This window comes from Molothrus ater, chromosome 19 (assembly GCF_012460135.2).
Source record: "Molothrus ater isolate BHLD 08-10-18 breed brown headed cowbird chromosome 19, BPBGC_Mater_1.1, whole genome shotgun sequence".
In the NCBI taxonomy this organism is placed as follows: Eukaryota; Metazoa; Chordata; class Aves; order Passeriformes; family Icteridae; genus Molothrus; species Molothrus ater.
Genome location: NC_050496.2, coordinates 10,247,931 through 10,274,359, shown reverse-complemented (window position 1 = coordinate 10,274,359; position 26,429 = coordinate 10,247,931). Strand labels below are relative to the sequence as shown.

The 26,429-nt window shown below is 51.0% G+C and overlaps 1 protein-coding gene across 1 annotated transcript; it reads left to right on the top strand.

Annotated features, from left to right (window-relative positions):
• Positions 1 to 23,501, top strand: FAM20A (FAM20A golgi associated secretory pathway pseudokinase). Its single transcript, XM_036394782.2, has 11 exons — positions 1 to 485; positions 8,726 to 8,907; positions 10,937 to 10,987; positions 12,219 to 12,297; positions 14,157 to 14,249; positions 16,041 to 16,156; positions 18,422 to 18,602; positions 19,157 to 19,266; positions 19,764 to 19,845; positions 19,927 to 19,986; positions 22,875 to 23,501. The coding sequence occupies exons 1-11, from the start codon at positions 184 to 186 to the stop codon at positions 23,137 to 23,139; spliced, it is 1,521 nt and encodes a 506-aa protein (XP_036250675.1). The 5' UTR covers positions 1 to 183; the 3' UTR covers positions 23,140 to 23,501.
• Positions 23,502 to 26,429: the final 2,928 nt, after the last annotated feature.

Below are 26,429 nucleotides of genomic sequence, written 5' to 3'. Positions count from 1 at the left end.
CCCCCGCTCCCCCTTGCCGGGCCCCGAGCGCCCTGCCCGGTCCCCGCCCCGAGGTGCCCGCACCCCCCGGCTCCGCCGCTCGAGCTCCCCCGTGCGCTCTGCCCCGGGAGCCGCCGCCGCTGTCCCCATCCCCGTCCCCGTCCCCGTGCCCGTGCCCGTGCCCGTCCCCAGCCCGCACCGGCCATGCCGGGCCCGCGGCGGGACCGCCCGGCCGTGCTGCTGCTGCTCGGGGCTCTGCTGGCCGCCGATCTTTACTTCCACCTCTGGCCGCGGGCGCGCCGGGAGCTGGGCAGGGTCTCCCCGGGCTGCCCGTGCCCCGCGGCCCCCGCCGCGCCGCGCCCGCCGCTCTCCCGCGCCGCCCCCGCGCTGCGCCGCCTCTTCGCCCACCCGCTGTACCGCGCCGCCCCGCCGGGCCCCGCCGAGCCGCTGCTGGGCGCCCGCGAAGCTCTGCGCTACTACCGGCGGAAGGCGGCCCGATGGAACAGGTGCGTCCCGCAGCCGCGGATCCCCCGCGCCCGGCACCGCGCAGCGCCCGCGCGGCCGGTTCCAGGGCACCCCGCACCGCCAGCGCCTCGATACCCCCTTCCCGGGCATCTCCTGGGCACCCCCTTGCTGGGCATCTCCTCCGTGCCCGGCACCCCCTTCCCGGGCATCTCCTGGGAACCTCCTTCCCCGGCACCCCTTTCCTGGCTGTTTCCTGGGCACCTTCTTGCCCGACACCCCTTTCCCGGGCATCTCCTGGGAACCTCCTTGCTCGGCACCCCCTTCCCGGGCATCTCCTGGGAACCTCCTTCCCCGGCACCCCTTTCCTGGCTGTTTCCTGGGCACCTTCTTGCCCGGCACCCCCTTCCCGGGTATCTCCTGGGCACCTCCTTCCCCGGCACCCCCTTCCCGGGTATCTCCTGGGCACCTCCTTGCCCGACACCCCTTTCCTGGCTATTTTCTGGGCATCCCTTTCTTGAGCACTCCATGCACCAGCGGCTGCTGGCACTGCCTTCCCTTCCCGGACATCTCCTGGGCACTCTTTTTCTGGTCATCTCTTGGGCACCCTCTTCCCGGGTATCTCCTGGGCACCTCCTTCTCCAGCACCCCCTTCCCAAATATCTCTTGGGCACCTCCTCCTTCCCCAGCACCCTCTTCCCAAATATCCCCTGGCCACTCTTTTCCTGGGCACTCCCTTCCTGGACAATCCCTGTGCTCACAGCTTCTGGGCACCCCTTGCATGATCCCTCGCTCCCTGGGCACCTCCTGGGCACCCCATTCTTGAGCACCCATTGCAGGGGAATCTCCTGGCCACCCCCTTGGGTGGGGTTCTCCTGGCACCATCTCCGTGCACCCCAGGGGTGTCTTCTGAGCACCCCTGCATGGGCACCCATGTCCTGGATTCTCCTGAATACCCCTTTCTTTCCTGGGTGCCCCTTGCATGGGCACCTCATTCTCTGGCATCTCCTGGGCACCCCCTGCATGGGCACCCCCTACATGGGCACCCCCTTCCCTGGCATCTCCTGGGCACCCCCTGCATGGGCACCCCCCCTTCCCTGGCATCTCCTGGGCACCTCTTTTTTGGACTCCCCCATGCATTGGGATCTCTTGAGCACCCCCTTCCCAGGCATCCTCTGTGAGTGCACCTCCTGCATGGGCACCCCCTTTCTGGGCACCCCCTTTCTGGGTACCCCTGCCCTGGCATCCCCTGGGCACCCCCTTTCTGGGCACCCCCTTTCTGGGTACCCCTGCCCTGGCATCCCCTGGGCACCCCCTTTCTGGGCACCCCCTTTCTGGGTACCCCTGCCCTGGCATCCCATGGGCACCCCCTTTCTGGGCACCCCCTTTCTGGGCACCTCCTGCCCTGGCATGCCCTGGGCACACTCTGGCCAGGCACTCCCTGTATGGGCACCCCCAGGCACCCCCTCTCTGGACACCCCCTCTCAGGTACCCCTCCCTTTCTGGGCAGCTCTCCTGGGCACCTCTGTCCCTTGGATGTCCCGTGGGTGTCTCGTGGCATCCCCAGTCCAGCTTGGCCCCCCCAGTCTGGCTCTGTGCCCTCACCCCTCCAGCCCCCCAAGATCTGGGTGAGAGGCTCTGCTGGGATGCTCCTTCCTGGGGCGTCTCCCAGAGCCCCAGAAAAGGGGACCCCCAGCTCAGAGCCCTCTCCTGCTGCCTCTCCCAGCCCAGCAAGGAGGAAACTCCCTCATCCCCTGCTCCTGGGGTGGCACTGTCCCTGCCCTGTGGTCACTGCCTGGTGGGGGACAGTGACCCTCAGTGCCAGCTCCAAGCATTGGTTTTCTGTACCTGGAATCCCTGATCTCACCCCCCTCCCACGAGCACAGAGCACCCCACAGCTGCTCCCTGCATGCCCAGAACTCCTCCACAAACCTGGATACAGCAGAGCACAGAGCTCCTCATGGCATCACCTCACCCACTGGCCCCTCTGTGGGACAGGACACCTGCAAGGGGGCGACAACCTGTCCTGGGGACCCCAGGGCCCCCTGTCCTGGCACCTCCCCACTGCCCAGGTTTGGTTTCCCCCACTCCTCCCATCCCCTGTGGCTGCCCAGGCAGGATTCCCAAGTGCTCTCTCCACCCCCATGCCTGTTCCTCCTGCTCCTCTGGGACTCTCCCAGCGCTGGTTCCACGTGAGATTTGCTGCAGGAGATGGGAAGCAATAATGGAAGGAACAGGGAATGACCTTCATGGCCTGAGCAGCACCAGGGTCTGGAGCCCCCTCAGTGCTCAGCCAGGGCCACCCCTGCCAGGCTCTTCCCTGTGTCCAGTCTGGATCCTGTTGAATCCTTTGTCACAGCCCTTGAAATCCATGGCTGGTGGGTTTGAGTGGCCCTGGCTGTGCCACAGACCCACCCTGGGTGCATCTCAGAGCTGAGCACTGCCTGCTGAAGCCACCAGCATTTGGGTACCAAGGTGGATATTTCCCCAGCAAAACCCTGGTGAGAATTGGGGCTTTCAACCAAAGCAGCTCACAGCTTGATGGCACCATCAGAAACCCTGGGCACTTGCTGCAGCCTCCCTCGCAGGAGAGTGAGAAGTCTGCACTCTCCAGTTTTAAAAGATGTTAAAAGATGGAATTTGTGCCGCAGCCACAGCTGCACTTTGCCTCCTGCCCCAAGGTTTGGCTGTGCTGTGACTGTGAGGAGCACTGTGATGCCTTTTGTCCTTGATTGGCTTCACTCTGCACCTCCAGGAAGGAAAGAAGGCAGAGAATTGATTATTCCTCACTCTGAAATAAAATATTTGATGCTCATAAGTGCGTGAAACCTCCAGAGAGCGCAGGCTGAGGTGACACAACTGCTCCTGCAAAAACCTGCCAAGAACCACCAGTGCTGCAAATTGAACATGTAATCAGGGGGCACTCACCAGAGCTGCTGGAGTTTATAAGATTGTTCATTTGCTGTGGGCACAGAGGAATTCCTGCCTCACTGCAGAGCCCGGGTCCTCTCTGATGTGGGCAGGGTCCTGGTGGGACTCAGGAATCACCCATGGCTTTCTCTCCCACTGCATGGGTTCCACCAAGCGGCTGCTGAGGACTGAAGAGAAAAAACTCCACAGCAGCTCCTCGTGCAGAGCCAGGCAGCAGAGACTCAGGGCTGGGTGTGCATGGGGTCCTCTCCTCACCATGACAGGATGGCAGCACATTTCTCCATCAGCCCTGGATGTGGGTGTTGGCAGAGCAGCGCTGGGAGCAGCAGGACTCTCCCCTGAGCGCAACAAGCTGCAGTTTCACCCTGTTCCTCCAGCACAGCCTGTCTGCCTTCATTTCTGCAGGCAGATGGACATCAGCTGGAGCTCTGTCCATCTGCTCTGTCCAGGGGCTCTGCCAGCTGGAGCAGCCCCAGCACATCCTGTTGGGACACCCATGGCCAGAGCGTGTCCTCCTCCAAACCAGCCCTGTCTGCTCCCAGCACCTCAGGGTGCAGAACCAGCTGGGGATGCAGGAAGGAAACAGAAAAAACAAGAAAACATCCACACTTCTTCAAACCCCCCCCCCAAAAAAAAATCCCTCAAAACTCCAGAGCTTATTTTTATCCTTGAAGGAGCAGCTTCAAAACCCCAGACTCAGGATGCTGGTGGCCTGAGCAGCGTCACCCCACGCTGTGCCTCCCTCCCAGCCCAGCAGAGAGCTGAAAGCCAGGGCAACCCCAGAGCTATTTATAGCAGGGTGGAAATGAACCCTGCTTTTGTATCATTATGCCTTTTGCAGAGATCTGGCTTTTTCCAGGGAAATATTTCAGGAATCCTGAAGGAAGCAGAGAGAGCTGTATTTTGGGTTGAAAGGCTGGGAAAGGACTGGCTCAGCCTGGGCAGGGACCATGTGGATGCAGGGCTGGGATCTGCCTCCCCTTGCATAACCACTGCATTTTTTTCCCCCTCAGTAATGCCTTGCTCACCCTGGGGGAGCAGCCAGTGTGTGTGGCAGGCAGGAGAGCAAATATGGTAAAATATTTGGGCAGCTTCCCTAGGGAAAAATCCTGAGTCACTCCTGTCCATGGCACTGGGTTTGTCATCCCTGGCTGTGCCCGGGTTAACACCTCATTTATTAATTCAGGCTTTATTAATGCCTCACCATTCATTAAGGTTGTGCCTCACTTAGCCATGGGAAGGGCAGCAGGCTGGGGGTCAAGGCATTTCTGCTGGAGCTGGTGGCACTGCAGGGCACTTCCATGGGCACAGGGAATGTTCTGCCTCCTCTGCAGGCTGGAGCTGATGGCACTCCAGGGCTACTTCCATGGGCACAGGGAATGTTCTGCCTCCTGTGCATGGTAGTGCTGATGGCACTCCAGGGCCATTTCCTTGTGCACAGGGAATGTTCTGCCTCCTGTGCAAGCTGGAGCTGATGGCATTCCAGGGCCATTTCCTTGTGCACAGGGAATGTTCTGCCTCCTGTGCAGGCTGGAGCTGATGGCACTCCAGGGCCCTTTCCAGATGCACAGGGAATGTTCTGCCTCCTGTGCAGGCTGGAGCTGATGGCACTCCAGGGCTACTTCCATGGGCACAGGGAATGTTCTGCCTCCTGTGCATGGTAGTGCTGATGGCATTCCAGGGCACTTCCATGTGCACAAGGAATGTTCTGCCTCCTGTACATGGTGGTGCTGATGGCACTCCAGGGCCATTTCCATGGGCACAGGGAATGTTCTGCCTCCTGAGTAGGAGAAGGAGCTGATGGCACTCCAGGGCCCTTTCCAGATGCACAGGGAATGTTCTGCCTCCTGTGCATGGTAGTGCTGATGGCACTCCAGGGCCATTTCCTTGTGCACAGGGAATGTTCTGCCTCCTGTGCATGGTAGTGCTGATGGCACTCCAGGGCCATTTCCTTGTGCACAGGGAATGTTCTGCCTCCTGAGCAGGAGAAGGAGCTGATGGCACTCCAGGGCCATTTCCAGGTGCACAGGGAATGTTCTGCCTCCTGAGCAAAGAGCTGGTCAGGGAGGGCAGTGCTCCAGCTCCCTCTGACCATGCACACGTGGCTTTTTCATGCTGGGGCTGGCCCAGTCCGATGGAAAGACAAACAGACTGGGAGAGGGAACAGGCACATCCAGCCTGTCTCTCCAGCTCTGAGAGGTCTCCCAGGATACCACTGTGTAGGAAATGAATTTGTGGAAAACCCTCAAAGCCTGACAGAAGGCTCACATAGTGTGTATGTGTATGTAAGCCTTGAGATAAGAAATGCTGACTTAGAAATTCTGTGGAATAAGACATAATCGAGAGAAAAATACAACTAAAAACAAGTTTCAAAGGATAGGATCGATACATTGTGTTATAAATGTTTTAAAGCTAATCATCTAAAATTACTCTTCACAAGTCTTTCTACAATGTACCTTTCATATTCCTATTTTTCTAAACCATCTACTTTCACTTGCAAGGCTGTCCTTTAAAACTTCTTTTGAGTTCAATTTTTCTCTCAATCATGTCTGTCTTATTCCACAATATTTCTAACATTTCTTATCTCAAGCTTTACATACACACACATACACTACGTAAACCTTCTATCAAACTTTAAGAATTTTCTACAAATTCATTTCCTACACCACTGGAACATTTCTGGGAGGGTTCAAGCCTTGCTCACAGCCAGATTAACCCCCCTGCTCAGCCTGCTTGGATGGAGAAGGGTGATGGAAAATTGATGGAAAAATCCCAACCAAGCCCCAGCTGCTGGGCTGAGCAGGGACATAAAGAAACCCCCAGGAGCCCTTTGCAGCCCCAGTGCCATTCCTTGGCTGGTAAATGTCCTGGGCCATGGCCAGACCTCACTGCTCAGGCTCTGGATGGGGTCTGGCCGGGCATGTGGCACTTCCCCCTGTCCATCCAGCCTTGGTTAATGTCCTGCTCCTTATCAGCCCCCAGCTCCTGTTTGCTTTCCTGCATGGATCCTGGCACTTTCAGTGCAAACTGAGCTTCATTTTCCCTTTATCAGGACTGGCTGCTCCACACACATGGGCTGGACACTGTTAATGAGAAACCAAAGCTCTGTCCTCTGCTGGCTGCAATCAGGGACCTTTCAGTTGCACAGCCCCAGCCTTGGAGTCGCTGTCACTGCTGAGCAAGAAATGACACAGATTCACTCCAAGGCTGGTTAGCAGGAGAAGAGCATTTCACACAAAAAATCCTCTCTTTTACAGAGAGATTCAACACATTCTACTTGACTGGCTAACTAATAAAACCATCTTTCTCACAAGCAGCCCTTTAGAAGAACAGAAAAGCAGAGGAGGAAGACACCACCTGCAGGTCGTTTATGCTAACAAGTTACCATCGTTTTTCTACAACTCCCTCAAAAGTCTCACAAGCCCACTGTGAGAAAACAAAGCCCATTCTCTCCCTTTCTGGCCAGGCTGTGGCATCCACAGGTCTCCAGGTTGAGGGAAATGCTGATCCAGTGGGGAGATGGTTTGGGCTTATTCCTGAACTTGAGAGGCCCCTTCAGCTCCACCTGCCAAAAAAGGGTGGGGTTGAACCTTGGTTTTTAGAGATCATGGGCAGGATGCTGCCACATGAGCTCATAGCATCCCTGCTCACTGGGAATTTGGTCACAGAGGCAATTTGCAGCTTTTAGTGATTTTCCCCCCCCCCAAATTCTGGAAAAAACTCTCCCAGAGATGGTCAGAGACTCAGACCATCTCAGCCATTTTTAAGCCCTGCTCACAACCAGATTAACTCCACTTCTCAGCCTGCTTGGGTGGAGAAGGGGGATGGAAAAATCCCAACCAAGCCCCAGCTGCTGGGCTGAGCAGGGAAATAAAGAAACCCCCAGGAGCCCTTTGCAGCCTTCAGTGCCATTCCTTGGCTGATAAAGTTTGATAGAAAGTTTCCAATATATGTGTGTGTATGTAAAGCTTGAGATAAGAAATGTTGACTTCGAAATATTATGGAATAAGACAGACATGATTGAGAGAAAAATTGAACTAAGAAGTTTTAAAGGATAGCCTTGCAAATAAAAGTAGATAGTTATGAAAAATAGAAGTATGAAAGATACATTGTAGTAAGACTTGTGAAGAGTAATTTTAGATGATTAGCTTTAAATACTATCTTTTGAAACTTGTTTTTAGTGATTTTTTCCCCCAGCTTCAGGGAAAAATCTCTCTCAGAGATGGTCAGAGATTCAGTTTCCCCTTCCCCATCCTGTGCTCTGCTCCTGGTATCCCCCAGGCTCAGAGAAGGAGCTTTTCCACACCCCATCCCAGCACGCCTCTCTTGCAGGAGTAGGACTTCTGAAGAGTAATGTTAGATGATTAGCTTTAAAACATTTATAACATGTCAACACTATCCTTTGAAACTTGTTTTTAGTGACTTCTTCCCTCATCTTCAGGGAAAAAACTCTACCAGAGATGGTCAGAGACTCAGTTCCCCCTTACCCACCCCAAGCTCTGTTCCTGGCAACCTCCAGGGAGCTTTTCCATCCCCAACCCCATCCCCATCCCTCCTCTCTGCAGGAAACACAAGCTGTACAAGGAGGAACTGAACCTCTCCCATTTCCACATCCTCATCCTCAGAATGCCTCTCTTGCAGAAGGCACAAGCTGTACTGAAAAGAGCTGAACCTCTCCTTTTCCACATCCCCATCCCTCCTCTCTTGCAGGAGCCACAAGCTCTACTGGGAGAAGCTGAACCTCTCCCTTTTCCACATCCTCATCCCCATCCCTGCTCTCTTGGAGGCGGCAGAGCTGTACCAGGAGGAGCTGAAACTCTCCCATTTCCCCATCCCCATATCCAGAATTCCTCTCTTGCAGGAGGCACAAGCTGTACCAGGAGGAGCTGAAACTCTCCCATTTCCCCATCCCCATATCCAGAATTCCTCTCTTGCAAGAGGCACAAGCTGTACTGAGAGGAGCTGAACCTCTCCCTTTTCCATATCCCCATCCCCATCCCTTCTCTCTCTCTTGCAGGAGACACAAGCTACACCAGGAGGAGCTGAACCTCTCCCTTTTCCCCATCCCATCCCCATCCCTCCTCTCTTGCAGGAGGCACAAGCTGTACTGAGAGAAGCTGAACCTCTCCTTATCCTCATCCCCATCCCTCCTCTCTTGTAGGAGGCACAAGCTGCTCCCATTTCCACATCCCCATCCCTTCTCTCTCTTGCAGGACACCCAAGCTGTACCAGGAAGAACTGAGCCTCTCCCATTTTCACGTGCCCATCGCTCCTCTCTTGCAGGAGACACAAGCTGTACCAGGAAGAACTGAGCCTCTCCCATTTTCACGTGCCCATCCCTCCTCTCTTGCAGGAGACACAAGCTGTACCGGGAGGAGCTGAACCTGACGCTGCCAGCCCCTCTCCCTCTGCGTCCCGAGGCCGCCTGGCTGCAGTTCCAGCTGGGAATCAGCCGGGATGGGCTCTACCCCCGCTCCAGCGCTGCCGTCAGCCGGCTGCTGCGGGACCTGCGGGACCTGCCCACCATCAGCGCCGGTGAGAACACAGGGCTGGGACCGGGCATGGGGATTGGCTCCTTGGAGCCTGCCAGGGTGGCAGCAAAAGATTTTAAAGTCATAGAAAATTTTGGGGAGTTAGAAAGAAAGTTAATCCCAGGATTGGTAGGACCTGGGGTGTGACCGTGTTCACAGGGGTCTGAGGATGAGGGAAGAGAGGAGGATCTGACTCCATGTTGCAGAAGGCTTGATTTATTATTTTATCATATATATTATATTAAAACTATACTAAAAGAATAGAAGAAAGGATTTCATCAGAAGGCTGGCTAAGAATAGAAAAAGGAATGATAACAAAGGTTTGTGTCTCAGACTCTCTGTCCAAGCCAGCTGGGCTGTGATTGGCCATTAATTAGAAACAACCAACATGGGCCAATCCCAGATGCACCTGTTGCATCCACAGCAGCAGATAACCATTGGTTACATTTTGTTCCTGAGGCCTCTCAGCTTCTCAGGAGGGAAAATCCTAAGGAAAGGATTTTTCATTAAAGATGCCTGTGACACTGGGGAAATGTTAAAAGTAGGCTCTGGGAAGTGTTAGGTCTTGTGTTTGCCAGATCATGTGAAATTGCACCTGTGTGGTCAGTATATGATAAATGATATAATTGTTAGATGTGATGATTGTTTAGTAATTAGATACAATTATTGTTTAATCGTAAGAAGAATCATGAGAAACCACGTTCAAGGGTTTGAGGGGGGATCACAATAAACCCATGCTTGAATGAAATCAATGTGTAAAATAGAACAATGTAAGCTTAATAATTAATATGTAAGTTATATAATGATAGAATATAAAACATGTTCATCCCAAGCCCATGGCAGAGTCAGATTTGGGTCTGTACCCCTGACACCCAGAGCTCTTCAATAAAAGCACCTGCATACCATAACACATAATCATAATCATTCTGTGAACACATAATCATCTGTGAACACATAATCATCCTGTGAACATGTAATCATTCTGTGATTGTGTGTTCCTGAACACCAACAAGGGAGTCAGCAACAAGAGATGGAGCCTGGTGTGTAGCCCCACATTTCTCTTCACAGAGAAAAGCAAGGCACAATTCTTCCCAAGAATATTTCTGAGAGTCACATTCTCTGAACCTCAGAGAAAAGGAAAAACAATTCCCATCATTTGCTGTGCCTGTGTTTGTGCAAAAGTAGAATGCAATGTGGAGATTGTTTACCCAGAGTGATGGTGTTTGTGTGTCGGTGTGGGAATCCATAAATCAGAGGGTTTGGGAAAGCTGCAAAAGGCAGCCTCAGAGATAGCAGAACTGGGATTGGAGCTAAGCAGCAGCCAGAGATTGGTCAGCAGAAAAATTATGTAAGAAGTAGAAAAGTAAGGACAAATAGAACAATGGTCTGTGTATTAATGCTTGTCTAGAATAACTCCCTAAGCTGCAGAAAAGTTTATCTAGTGAGATATTAGGAAGTTTGAAGGTTAATAATGGAGCTGTGTGCATTGTGTTTGAAGGCTCACAAGCAGGTATTGTATTTGAAATAAGCAAGCATTGTTTAACCAAAGGTACCTGTGCGTATAGTGGTTAGATAGAACTACTGTCAATGTGCTTCTGCTTTGTGGGATTGGTCAAAACACTCATAAAGTGAGTTGTGACATTAAGTTCTTGCTCTGCTGCCTGGGATGTGAGCTGATGGCATCTTCCCATTGCCATAACCATGGAATGAGACTGATGCTGGAAAATCAAAGAGCTCAAGGCTGTTGCCAGCAGTCCCATCCCAGCTGTGATTTGTACAGAGCCTCCAGCCAGGGATGTGCTGGGACTGTGGGCTGACAGTCATGAGATCCTGTGCAGTTGTGTGCAGAGCTGAGTGCCTGGCAGATTCAGTTTAGATGGAATGTACAGAGTGTAATAGAATATAGAATAATATAGTATCATAAAGTAATTAATTAGCCTTCTGATGAGAGGCACTCAGGTGCATCATTCTCTCCCCTCCCTGGGGATGCCTGTGGATGCTCGTGGGGTCTCACTGCTCCTCCTGCCTTGCAGACTACAGCCAGGATGAGAAGGCCCTGCTGGGAGCCTGTGACTGCAGCCAGGGTGAGTGTGGCACCTGAGGTCCCCACCTGCCATCCCCAATGCTCCATCCTCAGCGCCAGGGAAACGCCAAGCCAGGCTCTGCTCCCTCCCATTAACCCAGCAGAGGCTGGGATCACAGAGCATGGAATTATTCCAGCTGGAAAAGCCCTCTGAAACGATGGAGTCCAACCCCAGGGCCACGTCCAGGCTTTTTTTAACACCCAGGGGTGATAATTCCACCACCTCCATGAGCAGCCTGTTCAATGTGGGTGTCAGGACACCAGGACAGCACTGGTTTCTGCTGGGGAGGGAGGGCAAAGTCCCCAAGGGGATGTGACAGAGGGGCTGAAGGGAAATCTGCTCTGTGGCACAAGGGGGAGAGGAAAATAAATGGGAGAAGAGAGAGGAATAGCTGGAAGGAGTGAGGGGATGCACTCATGGGGTTGGAAAGATGGGTTGTGCTGGGGGTGTGACTGGGGTGTCACCAGGAGTTAACACCCCATTTCCCAGGAGTTAACACCCCATTTCCCAGGAGTTAACACCCCATTTCCCAGGAATTAACAGCTCAATTCCCAGGAGTTAACATCCCCTTTCCCAAAAGTTAACACCCCCTTTCCAGGATTTAACATCCCATTTCCAGGAGTTAACACCTTATTTCCCAGGAGTTAACAACCCATTTTTCCAGGAGGTAACACCTTATTTCCCAGGCAGTTATTATCCCATTTCCCAGAAGTTAACACCCCTTTTCCCAGGAATTAACACCCCTTTTCCCAGGAGTTAACAGCTCAATTCCCAGGAATTAACAGCTCAATTCCCAGGAATTAACATCCCCTTTCCCAAAAGTTAACACCCCCTTTCCAGGATTTAACATCCCATTTCCAGGAGTTAACACCTTATTTCCCAGGCAGTTATCATCCCATTTCCCAGGAATTAACATCCCATTTCCAGGAGTTAATACCCCCTTTCCAAGAGTTAATACCCCCTTTCCAAGCAGTTATCATCCCCTTTCCTAAGTCTTAACATCCCATTTCCCAGGAGTTAACACCCCCTTTTCCCAAAAGTTAACACCCCATTTTCCTGGAGCTAACACCCCATTTCCAGGATTTAACCCCCATTTCCAGCAACTGACACCCCATTTCCAGGAGCTAACACCCCATTTCCAGGATTTAACCCCCATTTTCCAGCAGCTAACACCCCATTTCCAGGATTTAACCCCCATTTCCAGGAGCTAACAGCCCTTTTCCTCCCCAAGTGGTCAAGCCCAGCGGTGTGCACCTGAAGCTGGTCCTCAGGTTCCAGGATTTTGGGAAAGCCATGTTCAAGCCCATGAGGTAAGGCCAGCAGAGCCCCCCTGAGCCCCTGCAGGGTGGGCTGGGACCCTCCTTGGCAGGGGAAGGTCCCAGCCACACCTTCCCTCTCCTGCTCTCCCTACCTGGGGAGTGAAAAGGTTCCATTATTTTTCATTTTTCTTGGCTGCTCACACCACCCCAGGAGCACACATGGGTAAACACCAACATTCCCACACTGCTGTTGGTGTTGGAAATGTCTCAGTTCATGGGTGCCAGGTGGAGAAGGACCTTGGCACCCTTGTTCTCCTGAGATCTTTGCCGTGAGGGACTGCTCCTCCTCAGCAGACTTTGGCGCTTGCCTTGTTTTTCCTTGGATTCCCCAGAGTGTTTCTAAGAAGCAGCCACCAAACAGGGGATTTAAATGGCTTCTGCTTTGGGACTCTTGATACCAATTCCCTCTCGCTTTACTGTCCACGTGTGACAGAGCAGCTGGCAGCACGTGGGCTGGGATAACAAATCCTCACCCAGGAGGAGCCAGCTCCTCTCCCCTGGGCTTCCACCCACCTCTGCCCAGGGTCCACCAGGTCCTGGAGGGGAAGGAGAGCACCCATGGGCTGCTGAGCCAGGAGGGATTTCCTGTGTCCTGACCCATTTCCCAGAGTTAACACCCCATTTCCAGGAGTTAACACCCCCATTTCCAGCAGTTATCATCCCATTTCCCAGGAGTTAACATCCCCATTTCCAGGAATTAACATCCCCATTTCCAGGAATTAACACCCCCATTTCCCAGGAATTAACACCCCCATTTCCCAGGAATTAACACCCCCATTTCCCAGGAGTTAACACCCCCATTTCCCAGGAGTTAACACCCCCATTTCCAGGAATTAACATCCCCATTTCCAGGAATTAACACCCCCATTTCCCAGGAGTTAACACCCCCATTTCCCAGGAGTTAACATCCCATTTCCAGCAGTTAACACCCCCTATTTCCCAGGAGTTAACACCCCCATTTCCAGCAGTTAACACCCCCATTTCCAGCAGTTAACACCCCCTATTCCCAAGAATTAACACCCCCATTTCCCAGGAATTAACACCCCCATTTCCCAGGAATTAACACCCCCATTTCCCAGGAATTAACACCCCCATTCCCAGGAGTTAGCACCCCCATTCCCAGGAGTTAACACCCAATTTTCCAAGGAGTTAAGGCTGAGCATCAAATCCCCATGCTGCACCTACTGGAGCACTGTGTGCCAGCCAGAAAATGGAATTAAATGGAGTTCCCACCTCAGGGACAGGAGAGCATCAGACCTGAGCCCTCGTCTGCCTGCAGGGGAAGTGACAAACACCACCTGAAACTTCATCCTAGGAGGGTCTAAGCCCGTGTCCTGTCCCATTTCCCAGGAATTAACCCCCCTCTTTCCCAGGAGTTAGCACCCATTTCCCTGGAATTAACACCTCCTATTCCCAGGAGTTAATATTCCATTTCTCAAGAGTTAACACCCCATTTCCAGGAGTTAACCCCCACTTTCCCAGGAGTTAACACCCCCTTTCCACTGTGTGCCAGCCAGAAAATGGAATTAAATGGAGCTCCCACCTCAGGGATAGGAGAGCATCAGACCTGAGCCTTCCTCTGCCTCCAGGGGGAAGTGACAAACACCACCTGAAACTTTGTCCTAAGGGGGTCTAAGCTCTTGCTGAAGCAGATTTAAAGCCCCAGTCAGCTCTTCTGCCTCCCCCAGGGTGCAAGTGCTGCCTCCTGGCTCCAGCTGGGCACTGAGCCCTTGGGCTCTGACCCTGTCCCCATTGCGGCCACACAGGGGCTGTCCCCAGCCCCACCAGCTGTCCCTGTGCCACCCCTCAGTGTCCAGGCTGCCCAGGGCTCACCCCCTGCTTTCTCCCAGGCAGAAACGTGAGGAGGAGACTCCTGAGGATTTCTTCTACTTTGTGGATTTCCAGCGGCACAACGCGGAGATCGCTGCCTTCCACCTGGACAGGTAGGGCTGGCACTGCCCTGGCACTGCCCTGGCACTGCCCTGGCACTCCTGCTGCTCCTTTGGCCACCAGGGCTCTGGGGAAAGCCCTGCAGGGCTCAGGGAAAGGAAATTTCCAGGAAAAGAAAGGAAAGGACATTTCAAGGAAAGGAAATTTCCAGGAAATTTCAAGGAAAGGAAAGGCAAGGGAAGGTGGGGGAAAGGAAAAGGGGGAAAGGAAAGGAAAAGGAAAAAGGAAGAAGAAAAGGAAAATGGAAAATGGGAAAAGGAAAATGAAAAAGGAAAAAGAAAAAGAAAAAAGAAAAGGAAAAAGAAAAAGGAAAAGGGAAAAGGAAAAAGGAAGAAGAAAATGGAAAAAGAAAATGAAAAAGGAAAAGGAAAAAGAAAAAAGGAAAAAAGGAAAAAGAAAAAAAGGAAAAAGAAAGGGAAAAAGGGAAAAGGAAAAGGGAAAAGAAAAAAGGAAAAAGAAAAAAGGAAAAAGAAAGGGAAAAAGGGAAAAGGAAAAGGGAAAAGCAAAAAAGGAAAAGGAAAAAAGGAAAAAGGAATCCTCTGGGAGATCCACCTGGCTCTCATCTGACACTCCAGAGTCTGCTTTGCCTTGACCACTGCAAGAGCAGGTGCAGTCCAGGTTGGAACAGGTCAGATTCTCACCTGGCTGTCACACATTGTCCCCTCCCTGCATCCAGGTGCCAGTGTGAGCCTGGGCACAGCCTGGGTGCCCTGCTGGTGGGGAGGCACACACTCCATCAATCAAGGTGTGCTTTGGGTTGATAAACTGCAGCAATGCGGTTTTAAGCCCTCAGATAATGAGCAATTAACCTGGCACCTCTTCCCAGCAGGGTGTGTGTTTAATAAAATAAAAAATTCCCTTCTGAAAAGATGAGGGCAGCAGCCTTTCTCTCCTCTGAGCACCAGACCTCTGATGGTCAGGGTGGGTGGAGATCTCCAGTTTCCATAGGATAAGCAGGACTAAATTAAGTCCTGTAGCTCAGACTCTGAGAAAGGGAACAAAGGGAGCTGAATTCCCTTCCCAGTTCTGCCCCAACATCCTCACAGTGACTCTGCTTGACTCAGCCACCACCACCTCGCCCCTGCAGCTCCACTGCCACAAAAATGAGGCCAGACTGCTTTTGTGAAGTGCTTTGTGGTTTTTAGAGCTGAAAGATGCTGGATAAAAGCAAATATTTTCTTCTCTCTGAACATTGCTCAATAAGTAGCAGGCTAAATCCTGTTCTGTGCCCAATTCCCAGGGCAGGGGGCATTACCCAAGGAGCCAAGCAGAGCATTAGCCAGCTCTCCCCATTTACTGACTCAGCAATCAGCAGCAGCTTCCCATTGACTGCCAGGAATGCTTTCCTGCCCCAGGCCCTGAGGTTTTCAAGAGTATTTTTGAGGAATTAGCTGGGCGTGAGTGCCTCTGGAGGAGGGGGTGCCTCCTCAGCCACATTGTACCAGGATCAACATCTTTGCTCTGTGTCAAACCAACATTGTAGAGGGGCCTGAAGGGCTGCTTTGGCCCTTGGAGCCAAAGTTTGTGTGCAAGGGGTGGGAGAAACCAAGGCAATGTTAGGGAAAGAGACAGGAATGCTGGAGAACATCCAGACTGTTCCAGACAGCAGCTATTAAAATACCAAAATCCAAACAGAGCCACATTACATTTTGGCCCAGGGGGGTTTTTGCTGGAAAGAGTCTGGGTGCAGCAATCCAAAGGCTCCTGGGTCACTGGTGGAAGGGGCAGGGGCAGCACCTGCCACCCCACAGTGCAGCAGCAGCATCCCTGTCCCCTCTGTGCAGGATCCTGGACTTCAGGAGGGTGCCACCCACAGTGGGGAGGCTGATCAACGTCACCAAGGAGATCCTGGAGGTCACCAAGAACGAGGTCCTGCAGAGCGTCTTCTTCGTGTCACCAGGTGGGCAAAGGCTGGCTCAGGATGGGGAAAATTATGGCCCCAGTTGGCTTCAAGGTCCCTTCACAGCTGACCCAAAGCTGTGGTGTTCTACTGTGGGAGGAAGGGCAGGGCTGCAGGAAAAGGGGCTGCAGGACTTGCGCTGTGGTGCAGAAATTTCTTGGGTTAATTTCTTGGTGAATTTCTTGGGTTAAACGTGCACAAAGACTTGGTTGAAGCCGAGGTTCCCTCCATCTGAAATAACCTACCAGATCTACTCATTTGGCCTTTTTTTCTTAACCCTTCCCTACATTTGGCCTTTTTGTCTTAACCTTTCCCTTAGCACAGGACCCAGATTTGTGATTTGGCAGCTTGACATCCACACCATGGATGCTTTGGGGCTTACCTTCTTTTTCCTTGGATTCCTCAGAGTGTTTCCATGAAACAGCCATCAAACAGGGGTTCTAAATTGCTCTGCCCTCATTTGCAGCCCCTTGGGACTCTTCCCATCTGCTCCCCCTCACTCCATCCCTGCCACAAGAAACAATCACTGTCCCCATGGTGGGGAAATGGGGCAGCAGCTCTGTGGGCACAGAGAGAAACACAACTTGCCCAAGCATTGTCCTGGGAGAGGCTGTGAGAAGATCAGAGAAAAGAATGGGAAACAATTCTCATCTTAACCTGCTGCACCTGGTATTGTGATCATGTAGGATGTGTTACAGAGATTTGTTTACCAAAGGGTGGTTTCTTAATTAGCCAATGGTGATGGTGTTTTTAGTAAAGGACCAATCAAATACATCTGTAGTGAACTAGTCTATAAAATCAATGGGTTTCTTAACAAAGATCATCAACCTTCTGTGATACACAGAGTCTATACAACTTCTTACCCAACTAGAGACCTGCTACAAGAGAGGGAAAGGCTCAGCCCTGGCCAGCTTGCACCCTGTGGTATTCTCTGAACAGAGAGAGACACACAGACTTTCCCAGGATTTTCCTGAGGAAGGCTGTGAGAATGCTCAGAGAAAGAATTAAAGAAGAATTAAATTAAAGAATTAAAACAACTCTTCATTTGCTGCACCTGTTGTTGTGCACGCACAGAATGTGTTATGGAGATTGTTTACCAAAGAGAGGTTTCTTAATTGGACTCTGATGATGGTGTTTTGATTGACAATTAGATTGACAATTAGGTCAAAGCTGTACTGAGCTCTCTGGCAAGGGCAGTGGGTTTTTCTTAGGGGTCAAGTGTAGTATAAAATAATAAAGCAATCAATTGCAATAAAGCAATTTATCAGCCTTCTGCAATCATGGAGTCAATGCAGGTTATTCCCTTTTAGGGGTTTGCTGCCACAATAGCACCTTCCTGAAGACTACAGCCCCTTTTCCCTGTGTCTTGGTTTGGAAAGACAGGTCCTTGCTAAGGAAGGCAGGAGCCTCTCCTGAAATGGAGAATGTGGAAACCTCCTCTCCAAATTGCTATAAATTTTAAATTAAGGGATTCTCAGGTAAAAAATATGGGAGCAGGAATAACAGTTCTTTAATAGGGAAGAAAATAAAAGGATAAAATAAACAATGCAGTGAACTAAACCAACGCTGACAGAGTCAGAACCCAACCTGACACCCTGTGGGTCAGGGTGCTGGCAGCAGAACCATTGGAATTGTGGCTGCAGCCCTCCTGGAGCAGGGATCCTGTAGAAAAAGGTGCAGTCTCTTCCTCTGATGATCCAGTGGAAGAAGAGGCAGCTGCTGTTCCTCTGGGGAATCCAGTGGAGAAGCTGTACTGGTGTTCCAGAATCTCCAGATTATATCCAGGCAGGAATGCTTGCTGGTGTTCCAGAATCTCCAGATTATATCCAGGCAGGAATGCTTGGCTGGTGTTCCAAAATCTCCAGATTCTATCCAGACAGGAATGCTTGGCTGGTGTTCCAGAATCTCCAGATCATATCCAGGTAGGAATGCTTGGCTGGTGTTCCAGAATCTCCAGATTATATCCAGGCAGGAATGCTTGGCTGGTGTTCCAAAATCTCCAGATTATATCCAGGTAGGAATGCTTGGCTCCTCCCTCTGGGCTCACATCTCCCAGTGGGATGCTGTAGTTCTTATCAGCCATGCAGGGACATTCAATGGCCTCTTATCAGCAGATGTTCCACCCCAGAGGGAGGAGTGGGTGTGGAAGAGATAAGGAAACTGCCCAATGAACAGAAGACAACTGCCATACAGAATAGAATAGAATAGAATAGAACACATCTTGCCTTGCAATCTGGTTCACCCTGTTTTCTGCTCTCCTCCCAGCCAGCAACGTCTGCTTCTTCGCCAAGTGCCCGTACATGTGCAAGACAGAGTACGCCGTGTGTGGGAGCCCCCACCTCCTGGAGGGCTCCCTCTCTGCCTTCCTGCCCTCCCTCAACCTGGCCCCACGCCTCTCCATCCCCAACCCCTGGATCCGTTCCTACTCCTTCGAGGGAAAAGAGGAGTAAGTGGGTAAATGAGGCTGCTCCCCACGTCTGCGCTGCAGGGCACGGACATACGGACAGAGCTGCAGAAATAACCCAGGCCAGGGTTCAGGGAGCCCACAATTAGTGTAATAATTAGTGTAATAACCCTTAAAGCCGTTTGCTGTGAGAAGATCAGAGAAAAGAATGAGAAACAATTCTTATCTTCACTTGCTGTGCCTGGTATTGTGAGCATGTAGAATGTGTTATGGAGATTTGTTTACCAAAGGGTGGTTTCTTAATTAGCCAGTGGTGATGGTGTTTTAAGTAAAGGACCCATCAAATACAGCCATGAAAAACATCCACTGTCATACCAGGAGGCACTATGCAATGGCTCAAACCCCTCTAGAAAGTTCTAACAGCTTTTCCCACATTTGCTGCTCCATTGGCTGTGTTTCAAATCCAGTCTCCTGCATGCACAAGGCGAGATTTATTTCCTCCTCCTGTACATCTTCACATGGAAGATGGGGTTTGGGGTATTTTTGGGACGTGGCAGAAGCAGCTGAGGGTGTCTCCTTTTCTCCATCTCCTGCAGGTGGGAAGTGAATCCACTCTACTGCAACACAGTGAGGGAGATCTACCCCTACAGCAACAGCAACCGGCTGCTCAACATCGTGGACATGGCCATATTTGACTTCCTGATAGGTAATGATGGAGGGAAAGTCCTTTCCTTTCCTTTCCTTTCCTTTCCTTTCCTTTCCTTTCCTTTCCTTTCCTTTCCTTTCCTTTCCTTTCCTTTCCTTTCCTTTCCTTTCCTTTCCTTTCCTTTCCTTTCCTTTCCTTTCCCCTTTCCCCTTTCCCCTTTCCCCTTTCCCCTTTCCCCTTTCCCCTTTCCCCTTTCCCCTTTCCCCTTTCCCCTTTCCCCTTTCCCCTTTCCCCTTTCCCCTTTCCCCTTTCCCCTTTCCCTTCTCCCCTTTCCTTTCCCCTTTCCTTTCTCCCCTTTCCTTTCTCCCTTTTCCTTTTCTTTCCTCCACTGTGGGGACACAGGGGAGCCCCCAGACCCACCCCAAAGGGAAAGCAGCACCTTGGGCACCTCCAGCATGGCAACAAATACTCCGTGCAGAACTGAAAGAAATCTTGGGATAATTCAGCCAATTCCCTGCAAGGAAGGCAAGCTGTGTCCCTCTGTGTGGCCTTTGCAGGGAACATGGACAGGCACCACTACGAGATGTTCACCAAGTTTGGGGACGATGGCTTCCTCCTGCACCTGGACAACGCCAGAGGGTGAGGCAGGGGGAGGTGGGGAGGAGGAGGAGGAGGAGGAGGAGGAGGAGGGCAGGCTCTGAACTCTGCTTCACCCCCCAGGTTTGGGCGGCATTCCCACGATGAAATCTCAATCCTGGCCCCGCTCTCCCAGTGCTGTGTGTAAGTTCCAGCTGCAGATTCCATCCCAGGAATGTCCGGGCTCCTGCTGTCACTGGGGAGGTCACCCTGGCCTGGCTCCCCCCAGCAGCTCAAGAAGGACCCTGCCAGTCCCAGCCAAGGGGGGGCTGGATGCTGGAGCAGGGGAATCACGAGTGGAAAAACATCCACTGGCACACCAGGAGATGCTGTCCAATGGACCAAACCCTTCCAGAAAGTTCTAACAGCCTTCCCCAGCCCATCAGCATGAGGGGCTCTCAGGAAGCACAGAAATCTCCATCCAGAATCCTGGTGGAACTTTGATGCACTTCATCAAGCTTCCTCTTCTCATGGCATGAAGGAGAAGCTCATAATTTTAACCCCATGTTCTCCTTTCATTAGTTCACATAAATCAGCAGCTGCAAGTTAAATTTAAGAGGCAGAAGCAGCTGCTCTTTCCTAGAGTTTGTCTTCAGGAGATGTGGAGCCTTTTTCCTTGCTCTACCTGCTCCTTCTCCCCCTCAGGGTGGTAACTGCACTCTCCCCACACACCTTTAATTTCAAGAACTGTTATTTGCACTCAGCAAGTATTTTCATTTCTAATTGCAGGCTTGCAGGGAATCCTTCTCTTGAAATTTTGTGCAGTTTGAAATTAACTCTGCCTCTTAATTTGACCTTCATACCATAGTATCCACAGGTCACAGCATTCCTATTCTTCCAGATCCACCTCCCAGAAGCTCCTCTTAATTTAATAATTGTAAAAGGCAGGACTTGAACACCTTGTCATAAGCAAATAAGGGCCAGGAACAGCATAAAAACAACTTGTGCTGCCTGAGGGAGACACACAAACCCTCATTTCCCACAAGAGCTGATCCATTGGAGAGGGAGAGCATCTAAAACCACTTGGGAAGGAAGGGAAGAGGTTTTGCTTGAGTAAGCACACAGAGGCCACAAATTTCAGCCTGCCCTGACTACCAACCTGGACTCAGCCCACCGAGTTTCCTCCTTGCTCTGACACCAAGCTGAGCCATGAGAGCAGGAAAGCTCCTCCAGCAGGAGCACTGGGAGCACAGGGGTGCTGAGAGCAGGCTGTTAAACCCATCCACCTCATTCCCAGCTGAGTTCTGCTCCCAGCCTGGCTTCCAGCAGATTTGGGTCTGTTTTATCTGCCTCTCCCAGCTCCCAGCCTGTCCCACACGTTGAAGCCTGCACGTCTCCTCTCCCAGACCGCGAGTGGCACAAATACAGCAATGCCATGAGGTGACCCTTTCCCTGAAAGCATCCAAATCCTGCTGCAGGCACAGCCAGGCCTGCAAGCAGCCCCAGGCAGGCTGCTGGAGTCCCTGGAAGGCTCGGGGTGAAAGGTTCAGCAGTCCAGCCCAGCCGCAGGGTCACAGCCCCCGTGGGAGCGCAGCGGGGCTGGCGGCAGCGTTTCCATCTCAGCCCTGTCTGTGCTCTGTTTGTTTGTTGTGTAACTGTTCCAGCACTCCATCAGCTGCTCCTCACGGGTCACAGCAGCCCTCTCTCCACCTCCAAGCACTGCTGGGACCAGAGCAAACACAGCTGGTGTTTACCCACAGCAGCTCCCGGGCCGAAGGACAGCGCACAGATCCTCGTTCGCATCTGCTCTGGGCACAGCTTCCCCTGGCAGCAGCAGCAGCAGCACCTCACAGCTGGGGTTTAAAGCTTCCTTGTCAGCCCTCACACTTGATCAATTGATTCTTTTAGGTTTTTCAGGGATGTTAATGCAGGAAGGTGATGTCTGGCCCTGTGGCAGCAGCATCCTCCTTCCCTTGTGCCGCTGCCCACACACACCTTGCTCCACACACACTCCTGATTTAGATTGGATATTAGGAAAAAAATTTCCTGGAAAGGGTAGTAAAACATTGGCACAGGCTGCCCAGGGAAATCATGGAGTCACCATCCCTGGAATTCTTCAGGTGATGTGTGGATGTGGCACTTGGGGATGTGGTCTGATGGTGCTGGGACAGCAACTGGACTTGATGATCCTAAAGGTCCTTTCCAACCTTAGTGATTGTCCCCAGCACCTGGAACAGCCACAACCCTTTCCCAAACAGCACATATGGCCTGTTGGAGCTGCAGAGATCCAGATCAACGTTCCCAATGGGTGCCCTGGATAAACAACAGCCTAAAAATAGAAATTCTTGGGCTGCCTAAAACGGATCTGACTTCACCTTTTTCCACCTGAAAATTCTGATTGGGCTGAATCCAAATGGTTCCATAAACACGGACCACTTTGTTTCCAAGATTCAAAGGGCAATAACTACAGTCACTGATTTATTTCAGTATTATACATGCTGAAGTCAACACATTTCTGCTGAGGATTAAACAAATGATTTCAGAACACTTCATTTCATGCCCAGAAGCATTCCAAGATTGCAGCTTTTCATCCCATTTTCTGTCAAAGCAAATCACATTTGAACCTCAGTACCCCCTAAGGTGAAAAGTCACAGTTACATCAGCTCAGGGAAATATTCCCTCTTTTTGCTCAGAGTTTTGACAGAAGATATTTTCTCATTCATGTCTTTTCATTTACCTCCTCCTCTGCTCCCATCTCATCAATGTCATCCTTGGGGAGATGGTACCACCCTGCAGAACCTGGGGAACTGGGTCATCTCTGACTCACTCACTACTGAGAACTTCAATCATGTTTTTCCTCTCTGCTGACAGAGATTTGCAGAACAAATACTCTGGGAAAACAAAGGGAGAAGTAGAGGTTGCTGTAAAAAAAAAAAAAAAGAATCATTACCTTCCAAAATTAAAACTACAGAACTTCTGTTCCAAAATTCTTTAAATTCCTTCACCCATCCCTGCCCTGCTGCTGTCAAGGAGCTCAGCTGCTCTTGCTGGGAGGCATTAAATTGTTGATTTGTTGTTGTTTTTTTTTCCAGAATAAAGAGAACGACGTGGCTGCGCCTGCAGCTCTTGGCGGAGCCCGAGTACCGGCTCAGCGAGGTGATGAGGGAATCCCTCCTGCAGGACCCCCTGGCCCCTGTGCTCACCGAGCCCCACCTGCTGGCCCTGGACAGGCGCCTCCAGCTCATCCTGGAGGCCGTGGGGAAGTGCATCGACACCTTTGGAGAGGCCACGGTGGTGGCCAACGACACCACGCAGCCCCAGAGCCCTGCAGTGCACAGAGCCAAGCTGGACACTTAGAGCCAGGAGAGCCCTGCCAGGCCAGTGGCAGCTCCAGCACTGCTCATTTCCACCCACAAACACTCCCAGAGACTCAGAGGGGAGATGGCAGAAGATCAAGAGTCACACGGGCTCCTCTGCTGGTGTTTAAGCAGAGCTCCGGTGCTCGGGCAGTGCCTGTGGCTTCGGCTGATCTCTACACCCCAAACACAGCTCTGGGGTGGAAAAGCTGTGATCTCCAGGTCTGGAGTTGGCCATGCCCTTGGAGGCTGAAGGAACACCTGACCTTGGTTTGCTCAACCTCCACAGGGGTCTGAGGAGGACATGAACTTGACCTGAGGGTGAGGGTTGAATAAAGAGATGCCAAGAGCATTTTCCTCTTAGTCAGTCTTTGTTCTGTGGTCAGGAGTGTATATTTGAGAAATACCTGCCCCTGGCACAAGACAGGGCATTGGTCCATTCTGACTCTGTCAGTGTTGTTTTGGTTTACTGCATTGTTTATTTTATCCTGCTCAGACCAGGGGGCTTTGTGAGAAGCACAGTAAAGGTCAGAAGACTTTCAGAAAGATGTGACAGCAGGCTCAGAAACACAAAGAGCAGAGAACTCAGAGCTGGCTGCAGCTGCAGAGTCTGAAAGCAGAAAAGTTACAACAGTACAGCAAGCAAGGACATGAAACAATAGTTTGAATTTTAGGCTTGTCCAGGATGGATCTTAAGGCACTGCACGTGCTCACTGTCAGGAGCAGTGACACCCCAGCCCACACCGACCTGTGCATGTCTCACAAAGCCTCACTGGCACTGAAACCACTTCTCTGCCCTGCCTGAAGGGCCAGTTTGGATATAGAACACAGGCAGGTGCTGCCTTGGATCCCAAGGGAGAAAACCTAAACTAAAAAAATCCATGCTGAAAATCAAACCATTCTGAGACACAGGACTGTATTTACAATTCAGGAACCCATTTCTGGGGAAAACATTTTGTCAGAGTAATCTATCTCTATTTTGTCACAGGAATCTATTCAGGTCATCTCCTCATATCTTTTAAAATACATTTCTCCTCATATCTTTTAAAATCATTCAGGTTGTCATAATTAGCTGAAAATAGAAATGGTATCCCCATCTCTGCCCCTCTCCAGGTCTGTGCATTTTGAGGAGATGCAACAGAAACTGGGGACCAAAACAAAGCATGAGGAGGGAATTTTCATGGGTGTTTCAGTTCCCAGCTGACCCTTCACCTCCCAACAAGAAGGTTGAAGAATAACTGGATTAGTGAAGCTCTCTTTAATAGCTTTTTCCTTTAACTATTAGGAATTACTACACTGAGCCTTTTGGCAGCCTGGGGGAAGTAGTTGAGGAGCTTGTTGATAATTTATCATCCTTAAGGGGGAAAAGGAAGCCAACAAAAAACCCCACACCATAACCAACCTACCAGAAACTCGTTCTGAAGTAACCTTTAAGTTAAACAAAAGTCAACCTACAGCACTGCAAACCTTCCAGAGGATCCCAAATCCCTGCACAAAAGCTGCCAGGCAGGATTTGGACAGGATCCAGCACCACCAGCTCATTGTCCCATGGGCTGGAGCTTTGCCTGACCTGAAGGGAGCTCGGTCAGTGACACCAACAAGTGCCTGGATGATGCAAGGAAGGGACAAAGCTCATTTGGCCGCAGCTGTTTGGCCAGGGGATTATGCTGGTGGCTTCATTTAACTCCAAAATATTCTGATAATGCACCTGGCTCCAAACTGCAAAGCCACAGGAGAGGTGCAGCTCTGCTCTGAGTGTGTCCTACAGGTGCCCATTTGTGTGTTTGAGGAAGGTTGGAGTGTTTCATAGTGAAGAAATTCCTCCAGTATTCTGAGGCCACAAAGGTGAGCAAAAACCCCACAGAAACCCACCAAAAACCCCATATAAACCCTACCGAAAAACCCCATACAAACCCACCAAAATCCCACATAAACCCTCCAAAAATCCCACATAAACCCCACCAAAAAACCCCATACAAACCCACCAAAATCCCCATATAAACCCCACCAAAAAACCCCACATAAACCCCACCAAAAAACCCCATATAAACCCACCAAAATCCCATATAAACCCACCAAAACCCCCCAGAAACCCACCAAAATCCCATATAAACCCACCAAAACCCCACATAAACCCCACCAAAATCCCACATAAACCCCACCAAAAACCCCATATAAACCCAACAAAACCCCACACAAACCCTCCAAAAACCCCACATAAACCCTACCAAAAAACCCATATAAACCCACCAAAATCCCACAGAAACCCACCAAAACCCCACATAAACCCCACCAAAACCCCACATAAACCCCACCAAAAACCCCATATAAACCCCACCAAAATCCCACATAAACCCCACCAAAACCCCATATAAACCCCAACAAAACCTCACATAAACCCCACCAAAAACCCCATATAAACCCCACCAAAACCCCACAGAAACCCACCAAAAACCCCATATAAACCCTACCAAAAAACCCCACATAAACCCACCAAAACCTCACGTAAACCCCACCAAAAACCCGCATAAACCCCACCAAAAACCCCACTCCAGGCTCCTTTAGTCTCTCCCAACTTGTGGTTCAGACAAATCCTTGTATTTCCAACTTTTCAACAGTCTCAAGCAGATTCTTGACCTTTTTACTCTTGGGACTTACAGACGTTTTTACTCTCGTGGACAGAGAATTATGAAAATAAGAGGATTTGTCTCCTTCTCAGCACGTTTGCTCTGTTGGTTATTTCTGTCCAGAACAGTGAATTCCCAAAGTTTTATCTCCCTCTACCGGTGGCTTTTTGTGCTCTCCCCACACAGGACAAACCCAGAATTAATTCCATCTTCTGCCATGGAATGGTGACTGTTTGCTGCTTCAACAGGAAGCACATGGCAAACAGAAGATAAGCTTAAATTTAAAGTTGTAATTATAAAGTGTGTATTTATAGTTATAAGGCTGGAAGTGGAGGGTTTAAAGTTTCGTTTTAGGTAATAAAAGTTCTGTTTTCAGCCTGGTTTTTTTCAGTGGAGGGGATTGGGAAAGGGAGGGCAGGTGAGGGAAATACCCATGGATATTTAAATGGCTGGTACAGGGTCATTCTTACTTTTATTCTCCTTTACATGACAAATACATTTTTACTGGACCTTCAAAGCTGGGTGACTCAGCTTTCTTGGAGCTGGCTGGAAAACACATCCAAGTCTGAGCTGCTTCAGGTCACTCTTCAAATTGTTTTCCTGCTTCATCACAGCTGGAAACCCCCCCTTTTTCCATTTCCCACCACAACTTATTCATGATTAT

Bases quoted from the DNA above. Each gene is read 5' to 3' on its own strand.
- FAM20A (XM_036394782.2), top strand. From the start codon at position 184: ATGCCGGGCCCGCGGCGGGACCGCCCGGCCGTGCTGCTGCTGCTCGGG. The intron at 16,157-18,421 runs GTGGGCAAAGGC...CTCTCCTCCCAG, and splicing joins CGTCTTCTTCGTGTCACCAG to CCAGCAACGTCTGCTTCTTC. The intron at 19,846-19,926 runs GTGAGGCAGGGG...TTCACCCCCCAG, and splicing joins CACCTGGACAACGCCAGAGG to GTTTGGGCGGCATTCCCACG.